The sequence below is a fragment of the Medicago truncatula genome, chromosome 1 (genome assembly GCF_003473485.1).
Source record: "Medicago truncatula cultivar Jemalong A17 chromosome 1, MtrunA17r5.0-ANR, whole genome shotgun sequence".
NCBI classification, from domain to species: Eukaryota; Viridiplantae; Streptophyta; class Magnoliopsida; order Fabales; family Fabaceae; genus Medicago; species Medicago truncatula.
This window is the reverse complement of record NC_053042.1, coordinates 5,409,725-5,425,688: the sequence shown is the minus strand read 5'-3', so window position 1 is coordinate 5,425,688 and position 15,964 is coordinate 5,409,725. Positions and strand designations below refer to the sequence as shown.

The window sequence follows — 15,964 nt, the reverse complement described above, 5'->3', positions numbered from 1 at the left end:
CCAATCTAAAAAAGAGAATAAAAAAATCAATTATATTAAATGATTGAATTTCAAATTCAAAACACTACGCATGTTTCGGTTGATGATGGCATCAGCAGAATCGTGGTAAACTATTGTAATTTTGGCAAGGAATACACTTTAGAGCTTCACAAAATTACAATCATTTGCTTCAAAAGTCTATAAGCTTTGTTAGCAAGTAAAATTAATATGATTTTAAAAAATAAAAAAATATTTTTTCAACGTGAACGGGATCTTATTTTGCATGTAGGTGGCTATAGATTATTTCTATTTGTGCTATGGAAAATGAGAAATAATACAACTTTTTGACAACTTTCTCTCTCATATTTATATTATTATCTTATTCTATCTCTTCCTTTTTCTCTCTACATTGTTTTTACCCAATGAAAAGAGAGAGGAAAAAGTTGTCACCAAAAATTGTATGAAATGGATGTTCAAATATCATTACACATGGAAAATATGGAAGCTAACAAGAGAGAAAGCTTTTTAAAATAATGTTTTGACATTTTTTTTTATAATTTATGAAATATTCAATCTTTTTTTTTAAATATATTTTTCAAAATTTAAAAGAGTCAAATTTCCTCTTTAATGAATTCAAATTTAAAAGAGGAATTGACGAGGCAATTATTTGTCACCTTTTCTTTTTTTTCATTTTTGTTGAAGGTCTGAATGTCCTTATGAAATCTAGTATAGAGGCCGGTCTTTTCATTGGTTACTCAGTCGGCTGCTCAGGTAGCATCTCAGTCTCCCACTTACAATTTGCCCATGACACCTTTTTGTTGGGAGTCAAGAGGTGGGCTAATGTTTGATCCTTGGAAGTTGTTCTAATTATTTTTTAGTCAATTTCTGGCCGTAAGATTAATTTCAATAAGAGTATGTTGGTTAGTGTTAATGTGGTTGCTTCTTGGTCGGCTAATGCTGCTTCAGTTTTGAATTGTAAAAATGGGAACATTTCTTTCCTTTATTTGGGGCTTCCTATAAGTGGTGATTCTCTTAAGCTGAATTTCGACAACCACTCATTGACCGTATTTTAGGAAAATCTCTTGGATAAATTGGAATATTGTTTGTTCTAATAAGGAGAAAGGAGGTTTGTGGATTAGGCGGTTACATGATTTCACTATGCCCTTGTTAGGTAAATGGTGGTGGAAGTTGAAAGAAGAGCATGGTAGTTTGTGGTTTAAAGTGTTGGTAGCTAGGTTTGGGGAGGATCGCCACTTTTTACACGCAAAGGGGGAGAGGAGGGTCGATGTAGTGGATCAATTTAGTTAGTATTTGTGGTGGTGTTGGTATATTTGTAGGAAGTTGATAATTTTACGTGTGAGTTAGGGGATGGTACTTCCATTTTATTTTAGTGGGATCCTTGGTTGGAAGGAATAGCATTGAAAGATAGATTCAGCCTCCTGTTTGAGCTTGTTGATAATAAGATGACTACGGTGGCTAAGATGGAGCTTCTAGGGTGGGTGAGGGTGGTGAGGTTTGAAAGTGGCATAAGAGGTTATGGGCGTGGATGGAGGAGCAGTTGAGGGAGTGTAGTGATATGTTGAACTCTATTATTTTGCAGAAGAATGTTCATGACAGGTGGAGGTGGAATTTGTGTTCTTCAAAAAATTACACGTTTAACAGTGCTTATAATTTTTTTCAACAATCATCAACTGAACATAACATTGAAGTCGACAATCTAGTATTTTGGCATAAAGATATCTCTCATAGTTTATCTTTTTGTGTGGTGTCTTCTTCTCAATCGTCTCCAAACGAATGATAATTTGTTCAAGCGAAGAGAGATTTCAGCTACCTCTCAATCTTGTGTGGGAGAGTGTGGTAACCTAGAGGACGCGGCTCATCTTTTTCTTCCTTGTGACTTTTCCCTCAAATTTGGATTGTTGTTTTTGATTGGTTAGACTTTTTCATGGTTACTTCGTTCTTTCAGTTTTGGTGTTATGGAAAGAAAGAAATGCTATAATTTTCAAGAGCAAAAATAATAATATACAACACTTGTTTGACAACACAAATGCACAATATTTTGGATGATTGAAAACGAAATACAATAACTTTGCTTTTGACTAGCACATGTGGTGGCTCAATCCTTTTAATTTCTTGTAATGATTTTTCTTGTTTTCTTTTTGGTGTACGGTACATATGCATGATGTAATTTTGCTTCTCTCTTTGCTTCCCTCTAGCACTCCTTATACTGTGTAAGTAAAAAAGGTTGATTAACATAATTCCATCTTAGCTTAAAAGAAAAAAGAATCGAGACCCGTCGAAGTATTATATGTTGCCAACAATTTAACCACAAAGCTGGCTTCTCTAAATTGTCAAGACCTTAGGCCAAGCTATGGCACCATAACAAGGATTCAAGGAGGAGAACCCCTAAAGAAATTTTAAAGCAAGTTGAGAGTCAAACTCCACTGCAATACTTTTTAAGTTTTATAGCCTCTATAACTAGATCAATAGTTTTAAAGCCTCGCATGATATCTGGATTTAGGACTTACTGGAATAAGCAAAATAATTAAACACTTAGATAGGCTATTGTTTTCATATAAAATAAGTTATTTCTAAAATCTATCTTTAAGAGCTAAAGAAAAAAGTTGAAAACAACTTTTAAATATGCATAAGTTGTTCTCAAGTTTCTCTACAAAAAAAATACACTACCACTACTACACCAAGAGTGTTGGATTGTGTGTTTGAATTCGCCGAGATATTGACAAAATTACAGAGAACACCAATTTTTACAAAAGCTATACCTTCCAATGTGATTTTGCTATTTTGTCAAATTCACGACTCATCCAAACATATACTTAGATTGTCGAGTAAATTACGGTGTTTGATAGAGGGGAAAAAAGAGAGCAAATTATAGTGTTGTGACAGCTTTTAAAACTAGCAATCACAAAAATCTAAAGCTAATTTCTATTCTTAGAAAAATTAAAACTGAAAACAAATAACCAAACGAAGTAAAGTCTTGTTTTTTTTTTTTGCTGTTTGTCTGTTTTTTTTTGCTGGAGCTAAAAGTTACTTTCTCATACGTGATAATAAATGCTATGCACAATAGTTTGAGTATGTTCTATGGTTTGGGTTTATATTGCAGTGGTCCCTGAGACAAAAACCTAGGTCTGATTTTCCATTTCACATGCATTGTTGAGTTGACAATTACACTCAAGTTCATATGAACCTATAATAATTATTCTTACCCTATAGTTTGCATTAATGCAATGTCGAACTTTCACTCTACTTGTCTATTGTGTATGTTCAAGCTTGGATTTTCTAAGTAAATGCTAGTACTATATTCCATTTTTATGACTAGTGTTTAATATTGCAAAACAATGATTGAGGAATATACATACGAAATGCAGTACTTACATATGTATTCAATAGCAGACTACAACTCCACAAATAAACAAAAATGTCAAATCGAAACATAGTACTGTTGAAAAGCCAGACATTACTAAGAATTTCAATATTAGGCACTTTGAATTGAACTCATTGATCAAATTGGGACATTGCGATAACATTTAAAATGGCCACAGGAGTGACATAAGAATAGTAAATCAGTTTTAACAAACAGGAATTATTAACCTTGGACTGCACATTAGATCATATTTACACGCATTTATTTATCTACATCAAATATCTATTAACATTTAACGGTTTATATTGAAGAACACATCACAATCAACACTTGATTTAAGGAACAAAGGAGAAAACAAACAGCCCAAGAATTTATATTCTTCGATAAGAAAAGAACTTATATTCTTGGACTCAAGTCTTCTTTTTGCTGAAAAGAATGTAGGAAACTGTCCGGTGGCGCAAAGTATAAGCAGAGAGATACCATCATTTCTTAACCTGAAAAATACGATACTAGCTATAACTTATGTGTATGCAATTTATTAACGATTTCAGTTACTGAATTAATTCTAAGTTCTAACTATAACATCGAGAAGACGGAGGTAATGTAAATATATGGCATGGAAAACTTAGACAACAAACATCGAATATATTTTCATTCCTAAAAAATGATGATATTTACTAGTTTCAAACATCAAATTCTACTGCAAGCCGTCATTAAAAAGGAAATAAAGAAACACAGCATAGAATGTATCATCGTTCTGAATGATTTCAAAATCTTACATTGTTCTCCAAATCTGACTCTGTATGTGGGATAGGCTCCTGGGCACTAGACTCTTGAACAAGTTCCCTGCAAGAGACAGACACCGTAAAATAAGACATACAGAAGAGTGAGAAGACAAGCCAAGCAAATTTTAGTCTAACAATATTGACCAAAAGGTTAGTTCATGTTTGGATGAACATTGGGAGATATGAAATTTGATTTTAATTTGAAGTTTGAACAAGCATGATTTTGATATGTTTGACTACTTTATGAGAACTGATTTTACTTCATTTGACTAAAATTGATATAAAAGTAATTTTCGCATTTAAAAAACATATTCATATTTGCATCAAACCTACCTTTAGAGTGAAAACAGTCAATACATAAATCAATGTACTTCAAACTCAAGTTTAACTAAGAGCGGGTTTTGAATCAAAATGAAGCTCTAGCTTCCGTGGTGGAGAGCCTTAGGACGTGGTGGTACCACCACAATTATAAATCAAATTTACAAAACCATGTTCAAATATGCCCTTGATCACATCGGAGGTATGATGATATAAGTTAAAAACACTACCTTTCAGTTAAGATAATTGGTTGACGAGACAAAGCTGAGCTCAAATCAGGAGCAGCAGACTCAGAAACTTCCGATCCTATGGGTTCAGCTTCAGTCATTCCCTGCAAAAAAAAATTGCCTCAATTCCAATGCTCATGCAACTTAAGTTATTAAAACACAAAATTCTTCAAAAGTAGAAACTCACAGCAGAAGTATCTTTCATCCATCCCGGAACTTTATCTGAAAGAAGGCTGATATATCGCTCCATAGCAACCTCTGGACTCATGTTCCCCAGCTTTTGCCAAGCATTCCTTGCACAACGGAATCAGTACTGTCGATCATTCATAAAAAGCAGCTCTCAACCCCGTTATTATTAACTAGCAGTCAAGCTATACCGTGTAACTAGTACAGCACATCGGTATGTGTTGCTTACATTTACTCATCAAGTTTGAGCATTTGACACCCTTTTTTTTGTAGGAAAAAGTTTTAGGCGAGTTGGGTCCCGGGATTTCCTCAAGATCAGGGAAAGCCTCAAGGCTCAAAGAGTGGTGATAGAGGTACTTACATATTACCCCAAATGAGGTCCTCACATCGGCAGCGAGATTCAAAACTCAGTTCCTTATGAGATCGGAGTTGAATCGTTACCAACCGGACCAACCTACATCGTCTCATTTGACACCTTTTTTCTTTCATGAATAATACTTGTGTTTTCATTTTTTTGATTGGCTCATTATCAGTCTATATTTTGTGTATATTATTTCTTAAGGAATACCAATCACATAGATGAGAATGACCAAGGGGCTACAACTAGGCAAATGTTAGTTGTTAGTATTGTTGGAGGGAAGGGGAAATGTTAGTTTCCAGGATTGAACACGGGACCTCCTTCTTAAATCTCCTTCAACCTCCCTTAGCTCACCAATGGTCCTGGGGACTACTCTTGATAACATTATAGCCTAACTACTATTTATGGACTAGTTTATCCTATTCGGTTTTATTCCATGCACTTGCTTGCGATTCAAACTTATCCTTTAAACCTTAATAACAAGGTGACAAATATTCATCTTTCTGTACCTAAACAAATTTGGTAGTGATTAGATTGTAAGAATTTCCAGCTTTCCCTAAGTACTATGACTTATTAAGTTACTATGAAAGGGATCCTATAACCAATCATATGGTGGGTCCCTGATATGCCCAATTTCTTGCTTTATTTAAAAGGAAAACTCTATTGTATATGAAATTTGGCAAAAGTTGCACGAATGGACATGAATAAATGGGGTGTTTGGAAGAACTCATTTGAGTTTCTCTTATGTCATAAATACTGTGTATGGAAAAACTTATAAAATTGCCTTATGATATATTTCTAAACTGTCTTGCCTTTTTGGGGTATCTCAACAAGTTTCAGCTAAGGGTTGAAGGATCAAGGTTCAAACCATGGTGAAGGAGTAAATACTAACCTGACAACTAATCACTAACAATTTGCCTATCCAAATAAAAAAAAAAGTAGCTTGTCATAAGCTCTTTTGAACTTAAGCAGAACCTACTTTCAGTTCCAACTCGAATCTAGAAACACCCTATACACAGTTTTCATACAAAAAGGGCTCAATTAAGCTAATATATCCAAACCTCATTTCTAATTTGATTGTAGAAACAACTTATACATAAATTTTCATATCATACAGTGCTCAATTAAGCTGCACATCCAAACATTCCACAATGAGAGCCAACGTAATCAGGGTAAAGAGTTACTTTTGCAATAACATTTAACATACATTTCACTTCACTTTATTATTAATAATCCTCTCTTCTTATCCTAATCATGTGACAATATTTAAGTACTAAATTTATGTAGCATTGTTATATTCAAAGCAGCATAGTCCAAAACAACAACATTCACCCCAAAAACAAGGTACAATGAATGTTAGTTAAAAGCATAAAACAAAACATAAATTTCTAATATATAACAATGTTGATAAATTGATACCATTTCGCACGTGCGGCGAGTTTAAGCGGCATTGGTTGAGATTCACAACAAGGTCCTTCCATAGCAACCTTATGAAGTCCATACAACTCCATCTCCAAATCACCATCACAATTACCAATATACCCTTTCTCACCAACATATTCTGTAGCCGTCATAAACATCTTCTCCACCTCACTTCTCTCTATCCCTTCCCATTCCCATTCTTCATCACTCTTCTCCTCATCTTCCTTCTCCGTTAAGCTTTCTTCCATGATTTCTTCCACACACTCCTCGTTCCTCTGTTGCACAGAATCATCACCTTTTGTAACAGTTTCCTCAACAAAATTGGAACCGTATTCAACCTCAGCATCTGCTACAGCTACGTCTGAGTTTGTCGGTGGCGACTCGGCGGCGACGTTGGAACTGGAAACAACCGTAGCATCAGTTGTGTTATGTTCTGTTTCTATATTTGTTGCTGTTGACACTTGAACCGGTTTAATAAAACCGACTCGGCTTTCAGTTTGAGATGTTTGAACCGTGAATTGTTGAAGAACCGGACCGACTGGTTGGTGGTGGACATGATGTTTGGTAGTTGTTTGAGTGTCGGTGGTTGCTAAGGAAACAAGTTTTGCAACGATGTAAGAAACAAGAAGTGTTATAATTGCAGTGAGGTAAAGATCCATAAAGGTTTTAAGCTCCATAACACTTTGGAATTTCTTTTATTTATTTTTGTTAGTGAAATGAGATCAAAATCTAAATCTAAAGTGAGAAGGAAGAGTTAAAAGGTGGAGGGAGAATTTAGGAAGGAAATGATTAGAAGGAAGGAACAGAAGAAAAAGATGTGAGAAAAAAGAGGAAGGGATAAACTTTCTGTATAAACAGAGTAAAGCATATTCTGAAGGGTTTTTTGCTTTATGCTTTGGAATAGTTACGCACATTTTGTTTTTAGTAAAAAAAATCGTATTTATATGATCAAACTGATTGAATGAGAGTTGAAAACATACATAAAATCAACATTCAATCATGGAATGTACCTACAAAAAATGGAAGAAAAAAAATGTCTTCATTGAATTTATTAATTGATCTGTTAATGTCAATCAAATGACCATGCAATAAGATGAGAACCAATAAAAGAAATAAAATAACCCACATAAAAGGCAAATTCTATGGTACACCCAACATTTTGAGTGTACCGGTACACCAAACATTAAATTAATAATTAAATTGATTGTTTTTTGAAGAAAAAATAATTACTTTCTATCATTGACAACTATAATAATTAAATCTTATTTAGCAAAAGCGTCGATGAAATAAAATTTACTTTTTTTAAATTTTTATTGCTCATAATGAAGAATATTGATTATTTTTTATGAGAAAATGTTAAAAATTTAATATAATTCATATAAACAATGAAATGATGTTTTTTTTCTCATGAGATCGTGTTTTTTAAAATATAAATAATAACAAATAACAACTTATTTCATAAAATAATCTTTAATTTATAAATTTATGAAGCAGAGTATTGATACACCTCAATTTGTGAGGTGTACCGTAGAAGCTCCCCCACATAAAAACCATGAAATCACCGAAAATCACATAAAAAAAATATTATGTTAAGACATCATAAAAAAGTATATAAAAGTTGTTTGGATAACATTTTGGTTTTAGGTAGGGTAGTGTGGGTCCCATTGTATAAGACACGGATGAATGAGTCACCGACGTGCCGTAACGGAAAAGCGCATAAAAGAGGTCTCGTATGCCGGCGTTCCGTGAGATCTGTGGTTATACAACAAGAAGAAGAATGGAGAATAGTGAATGTCTTTTAACGTCACTGCAACATTGTATATCTTTTACAAGCGGTGGCGGATCCATGAACAAATGTAAATCCACATCGCAAAAAAGACTTGTTACTTCTTCTGTCACATTAACATAACACAATTACATCAAACCAATTCAGTATATTTAAATCTAAATCAAGTTATTTTATATAAACTACATGAACTTTTTCCTTCTACAATTTCAAAGATGTCTCCGATCTCCAACATATATAAGTTAATTCATCTTTGTATTGCATGATAACGAATTGATGTAAAAAGTATCATCACAGCTTAGAAGATAATGAGGTTGCACAAGATTTCCACACACTCATTCTTTGAAAACCATTTTCTCAAAATTCAATTCTTCGTCCTAAAAGATACTCGCAAGTCGCAATAAATAAGTGTTCCCCGTTACACTAACCCTTTTGCGACTCTAATTGCATGGAGTCCCTTTGGCCTCTGGTATCAATCTCGTACTCCCTCCATCCCATAATAAGTAATAATTGAGCCATTTTTTAAAAAATATTCTCCCCATTTCAGTTTTCAATACAACATTAATTACTTTTTTCAATTATAATTCTAATTAATATTACTTTCACCACTCTCAAATCAATATATTCTACTTTACAAGAATGCACCAATATTTGATACAGATACTCAAAATCATTTTTCTCTCTCTTTTATTTATACACTTTTCTTAATCTGTGTGAAAAGCTCAACTAACTCAGTTAAACTGGGACGGAGGAAGGGAGGGAGTAACCTATAATTACCTATAATTAAATGTGATGTGATGCTAATATTTCATATTTTAATTCTTCATGTTCAATTAGGGAGAGGCTATTGAAATCATATACAACCAGAATTTTTGGAGGCACATCAAGTCCTTGCAATTGATTCTGAGTAGCAAGCAAACACTCTAATGCTCAAGTCATAAAGATTATATCAACAGACGACGAAGATGAGCAGTTGGAGATTGATGGAGTAGCCATTACAAATGACATTAATCAATGCTTAAATTAGAAAACTTCCAGGAGACGTTACTAACCACGCTACAAGTCGGAGATAATAACCCGATGTAAGGAAAGAGTTTTGTCGGATATGGCCTTGAGATAATGAAGGATTTGGGCCTTGGCCCACATACGTATGGAGGATGGTAAAGACTAATGAAAATTAGAGATTTTAATTTTGTTGATTACATTTTGAATTTCAGAATTTGTAAGGCTGACATGTTTGATTTTTAAGGTCCGTAAAATATTGTATAAATTAGTGTAAAAAAAACCATTTTTTTCATTATTTTATAATATTGGTTATCAAATCAAATAGAATTGGTTGTACAATTTAATCAATTTTTTTTTTATTATTATTATTTTGATACAAAATAAGTTTCATTCAAATGATATCATAAAGACCGTTCAATCAAATTGACCATGAGCTGAGATATTCAAAATCAATACTAGTGATTAAGAAAGACAAAAACACGCTAAACATTTAAGAAGCCAACAAGAAATTAAAAACCAAAAGTTTAATGCTAACAACCAAACAAATTTCTTCAACACATTGTTGATAGTAAAAAAAAAAAAATGCAAGATCCGGGTTTTTTTTATCTTATATGTCTAAGAGAAAAATATATTTGCTAGTGTTCGCTCGTCTCAACATTATGCGATCTCTCACATAACCAACTTTACCACATGTTGATAAGTCATTTGTAAGACTTAGAGAGTGTTATATTTAGTAATAGCCTCTCTAAACAAACTAGAAATAATAATAAAACACAAGCAAAAAATAAAGTATAACAAGATAAACATAAAAACACAAACAATAATTTTACCACACATCCAACGCAACGCAACACAACGCAACATTCTCATATTTGCAATGCTAAATTTATTTGTGTATTGTGATGTAGTATTCTACAACGATTAAAAGTAAGTATTTATATATCGTCTCCTCAGGGACTAGTGCGATATCAGGGACCATTCAACATCAATTACCATTTTAAGTTAAAGAATAGTTTGGTTGTTTGTAGCTATAAAAACTAATTTGCAAAGTTTAAAAGTTGAGAGTAATAAAGCGTAAAAACGTTGGAATTAGAGTTCCTTGATTAAGCGTCAAACATAACCTAATAATCACATATATGGATTCTAGCATTTTCCCAATATTATCACGTATCGCTCAACAAGATTATTCGTGTCCAAATAATCTTGTGAGATCAATTGTATTGTTCAATCGTTGATTTCCCAAACTATTAAACAATTCAATAGTCGACCGTATCGTTTAATCGACAATTTCTCAATCTATTCAACGATCCGAAAGCTTTAAGTTCCAATACTTTGTGTGATTATCAAAACATCAATCCTATGTCTAGAATCATTGTTTTGATAGATGAATATTCTAAACCTGGATTCAAAATTACTTTTCAATAGCAATTAAATCAAAGATAAGAAATGAATTGCAAGAATAACTTCAATATCATGTAAATTGCTAGAATCATATATTACAAGATCAAAGGATTACATTCTAAGCTTAAACAAGTACCTCTAACCCCAACTAAGGAGAATTAGTTCATCATTGTCATGTGAACATTACAGAAGTGGAAGGAAAGTTGAGAATTCATGCCAAGAACTTGATTTCTCAAAGAATCTTGATGAATTAACACTCAAACACTCTTGCTCTATCAAAACAATGTTTGAGTTTTCGCGCTATTCTCTCTCTAAAAATGTAATAAGATAATATATGAAATGAAGGAAATGGGCTTTTATACTTGCTGCATAATTTTCACATCTAGCCAGGCAGGCCATATGTCGCTATGGCGACAGCACATTTCTTTGCCAGTGGGTTTCTGCCACGTCATCATCCACTTGCCTCAAACCGCCTTTCTTCGCTAGACAAGGCATTGGTCGCCATGGCGGCATCTGATCTCCAAAAACATAGGTTCTGTTTGTCCATTCTCGCCAGGGCGGCAGGTTGTGGCCATGGCGACATTTGGTCTTGAAAACATAGGTTATGTTTGTCTTTTCTCGCCAAAGCGACAGGTTGTGGCCATGGCGAGTTGCTCCTTTTATGTTCCTTTCATTTGTTCAAGTCTTGATCACTTCTTTTCTACACAAAATGGGTTAAGTAACATATAAAAAGCATAATTAGGCATTTTCTTACTATTTCATGCCTTTTCCTCAAATAACTTGTAAAACAAGTAATCAAAAGTGCTTAATATACATCATGGATTTAACACTTTCTAACACTTATAATAGTGGTTCATTACTCTTACAATCCAACTCTAACACTTGTCTAAATACTGTTTTTCCTTCAACTTGAGCAGTGCTTTCGTCTAACATAAAAATTTCGAGGTTGTCCTTCATTTCAACATATGTTATCGAAAGAGGTTGCTCCAGCTGATATAGCAGCACGAAAAAAAATGAAGCTTCTGCTCCCAGTGGTGTAGGAGCGGCACAAATTGATGATGCGATCGAAGCAGAAATCGATTCAGAAATTGTTGTCACAAAAAAAATATTTGTTTTACTTTAGACAACATTTTGAAATGTTTTAAAACATAAGAATGATTTTTTCGGATGGATTGTGGCCCACCTGTACACTTGGAAAGCTCCACCAGGGGCGAATCCACCATATGGCATGGTTTCTGATAGAAATTTTGGTCTATAAAGTATAAAAATGGTCGCTAATAGGTTTAGCGACTGAATTAGTGATCAAAAAGTCAATCGTTAAAGTATTGAATATTAAAAATCGTTCGTTGATATGTTTAATGATTGAAATGTGACTGAAATTTCGGTCACTAAAGTATAAAATTTTAAAGATTGGTCGCTACGTAATTGTTTAGCCAGACTTAAAATATAATCCTAGATCCGCCACTGAGCTCTGCCCTTGGCCATCCTTCTATATATTACAGGCACCTATATTTTTACTTTACAATTAGACTATCTAAGATAGCTGACCCAATATCTTTGGATGCCTAAAGTAAATTTTATGCTTAGGTCAAGACAATTAAAAAAAAGAAAAAAAATAACAAAATACTTGTAACAAATATGATAAATAGACACAAAAAACTGGACACATATACGACACCATATGTGTATTCTATTGTTGCTTAATACATTTATTTATTTTAATTCCTTTTCTTCTCTTCCTTGCACCACCATCTCCCTCTGTACAAGACACTTTTTTTTTCTTCTTCCTGTCATTCATGCTCCAACTGCAACAATAACACCACAACCGTCACCTTCTGGTTTCTCACTCCGATGGTCTTCCTTCGTCTCAGATCCGGTCATCAGTCGTCTCACCGGCGTCGTTATTTGCCGATCTGCACAAAAGATTAAGGAGGCGATGTTGCTGAGAAGGTTGTCATCGGCGTGATTGTTCTGATCTGAACGAATCGCTGGTGGTGTGAGGGAGAAGTGGATGTCGTCGGCCACGGTGTGAGGGAGAGAAGATCGAACAGATCGATGGCGATGAGGACGATGGTGGTTGAGGATAGAGGGTATGGTGGTGAGGGCGATGACGGAGGAGGACAATGGTGGTGAGGAGGATGGACGACGGAGGAGGACAGTGGTTGTGAAGAGGAAAGTGGTGGTGAGGAGAAACTGAGGGCAGAGAAGATGAGAGAAGAAGATGGATTGTTGGGATTTTACAAAACTACCCCCTGTTTTATGGTTAAAATGGCTAAACTATCCATGGTGTTGTATTTGTGTCAAATATTTTGTGTTCATTTATCATTTCTCATACTTGTAAAATTAATTAAATAAAAATTACGTTTGGCTAATTCCTAGAATCGAACCTGGTGAAGAACGATTTAAGCCCTCAAGTTGAAGAATTGAGTTGGATAAACATCCATGATTAATCTATTACATTATATATCTATTATTGAATTAAATTTTTAGGGATTTTTTTGGTCTAAAACCCTAACTTAAGTTGCTTGACCCTTGGACTAACCAAATTGAAATTATTTAGTTCGATACCAAACGGTAGATGCTTTTAAGGATTGAAGTTTCGAGTTTGTTATCCATCCATTCTAAAAAAAATATTTTCAACACAACTTCATTTTTTTTATTCCTTAACGAATATCTTTAGGGTTCTAAAAACATTTGTTAGCATTCTTTAAAAAAAAAATATATATATATATATTTGTTAGCATGACCCAATATGCCATGGACCACATGATTAAAAGTTTTTTTAGGGGACATGATTAAAAGTTGTAAGTTATATATATGAAGTGTGCTAAACTAGTTCTATTGGCACTTTAGTGTTTGTTTGGCCGGTACGGAAGCTCGAGAAATGGCCATTTGAGTAACCGAGTTTATGTCGTTAATTTGTCTAACAATTGTAATGAAAGAGGAAAGAAAACTAGTAGAGACTCACGAAAAATCTCGAGCAGAAAATAGCTGGAAAGAGTGTAAAATTTGTATACCTAGAATGTGTTGACTTGTTTAACCTTGGATCCCTATATATGTCAGATGTTATTTAAGGCTTGATTATCACTTTTTTTATATCTAATTGGCTATGTTAAATCCACCTCACCGTTATTAAATTGGCATCATGTGTCAATTTAGCAGATTGCCACATAGTTTATCCACTTGGCAACTAGCAAATGTAGGTATTAAATCAGGTATTATTAGGTAGTTGTTGTTTTGAACTAAGCTTTAAATGTTTCGTTTTTGATACAATACGAAAACACAAACAAAAAGAAAACAAAATATACCAAAGAGGAGCAAAACTACTAATAGTGTCTCAAGAGCCCAACCCTAAACGTATCTGCCTCCAATAGATTCAAACTTATCTTCAATGATGAAGCCAAGTTTAGCAAGGAAGTTTGCAAGGTTCTGATTAGTGATTACCCCCAAGGAAAATATGGACAATTTCCAATAATCCAATGTTCTAATCAAATCAAATTTCAATAAATCCTTAATACTCCGTACTTACCTTTGTCACAATATGCTTCCTCTATACTTAACTTAAATACACAACTCTTGAACACTTTTTATTTATGTATATTAATAAAAATTAGTAGTGTGATTAATATGTAAAATTTGTGTCTGTATGATGTACCATATTATCGTTGTATATAAATATATTCAATCTTTAATTTTTTATATATTTTAAAGTGAATTGATAGTATTAATATTGGGTATATTCAAAAAGAAATACCAAGTGTATTTCAAAATTTGTTAATAATCTTATATAAAGGACAAACAAATTAGTATCTTATAATTAGAGACAAATGAAATATGATATTTTAACACAAAAAAAAAAAAAAAAAAATCCAATTTGCATGCCATTCATCAATGAGTCATTCATGCTTTTTTTTTTTTAAAAAAAAAAAAAAAAAAAAAATCTAGTTCCTAAGGGGTTCAAGTAATTTAAAGTTCGGTATATGATCAAAAATTATTCACCTAAAAATTGAAATTTAATTATTCCGAACGATTCTTCTTTTGATGAAGTTCATTAACCTTTTCAACCAGCAATGATATTTTAACACAAAAGTTTTCAAATCGAAATTATGAATGCATATAATTTAATAAGATATATTTTTTGGAAGGCATTAGTAAGATTCATTGACAAAAGAATATGACTAATTCAAATTTTAACTAACAAATAAAAAGTAGTAGAAAATAAAGTCACATATTTCAAATATAGCTAGCATAAGAAAAACAACTCCACGTTCTTGGATAGTTTAGGATATATACTTACTCAAGAAATTATTTACTTGAAGTATAACAAATTACCCATATTTTTATCATTAGCTGTTTTATAAATTCTAATTTTTATTGCAATGAGTAGAAATACTCTATTCTAAACAATCTTGTAAAAATAAAACATCTTCAAGCCCTTTTCGACAACATTTTTAATGAAAAATAAAAAAAAATTAACAAAATAATCACTTTCAGAAATTTTCATCCGTTTGTTGCAATTGTTTTACAAAAAATTAGAGTCTAAAAAAATTATTGTTGCAATTGTTTTAGATTTTTTTAAATAAAAAAATCACTATTTTTATTTTAAAGTGTTTATTTAAGATTTTTTTAAAATATTTCATCTGTTATAAAAATCTAAGTTTTGAAAAACAATTTTTTTTTTGTAGAAAAACAAAGAGTTTTTCATAAACCTTAGTTTAAAACAAATGTTAATAAGAGCTCTAAGTTTGAAACACTTGTTAAAGAATCAAATATAACAATCTTGTATTGAAAATCATGTTTTTTTAAGGAGAAAATCATTTATTTGATTTTTTACAGTTTAAAATTGTAATTTTCAACAAAAAATAATTATTATTTCACAGATTTACAGTAATTGACATAAGAAGAAAAAAAAAAATGATTGTTCCAAAATTATAGTACTTGACACTTTCAATTTATATAACTAGTTAACATTTTCCAATTTTTAATTGTACAATCTGTTCAATACACAAATACTACTTGATGAGAGTAATGTTGCAAAAAATGTATTATTCTCTCTTCAATTTATACAATTTTGTTTTTAATTCGTGTGAAATAGATCAATTATATTGTGGGATG

General features: G+C 32.5%; 1 protein-coding gene across 1 annotated transcript; it reads right to left on the bottom strand.

The window, feature by feature from the left end:
- Positions 1-3,486: 3,486 nt before the first annotated feature.
- LOC25485768 (acyl-CoA-binding domain-containing protein 3) lies at positions 3,487-7,595 on the bottom strand. Its single transcript, XM_013611466.3, has 5 exons — positions 6,655-7,595; positions 4,879-4,984; positions 4,695-4,795; positions 4,141-4,207; positions 3,487-3,855 (listed from the first exon to the last, which is right to left on the bottom strand). Exons 1-5 carry the CDS (start codon positions 7,332-7,334, stop codon positions 3,844-3,846), a joined length of 966 nt encoding a protein of 321 aa, XP_013466920.1. The 5' UTR covers positions 7,335-7,595; the 3' UTR covers positions 3,487-3,843.
- Positions 7,596-15,964: the final 8,369 nt, after the last annotated feature.

Coding starts and splice junctions, on each gene's coding strand:
- LOC25485768 (XM_013611466.3), bottom strand. CDS start 7,334: ATGGAGCTTAAAACCTTTATGGATCTTTACCTCACTGCAATTATAACA. Junction 4,985..6,654: donor CTCGCCGCACGTGCGAAATG/GTATCAATTTAT, acceptor CCGTTGTGCAAG/GAATGCTTGGCAAAAGCTGG. Junction 4,208..4,694: donor CCAATTATCTTAACTGAAAG/GTAGTGTTTTTA, acceptor TGTCTCTTGCAG/GGAACTTGTTCAAGAGTCTA.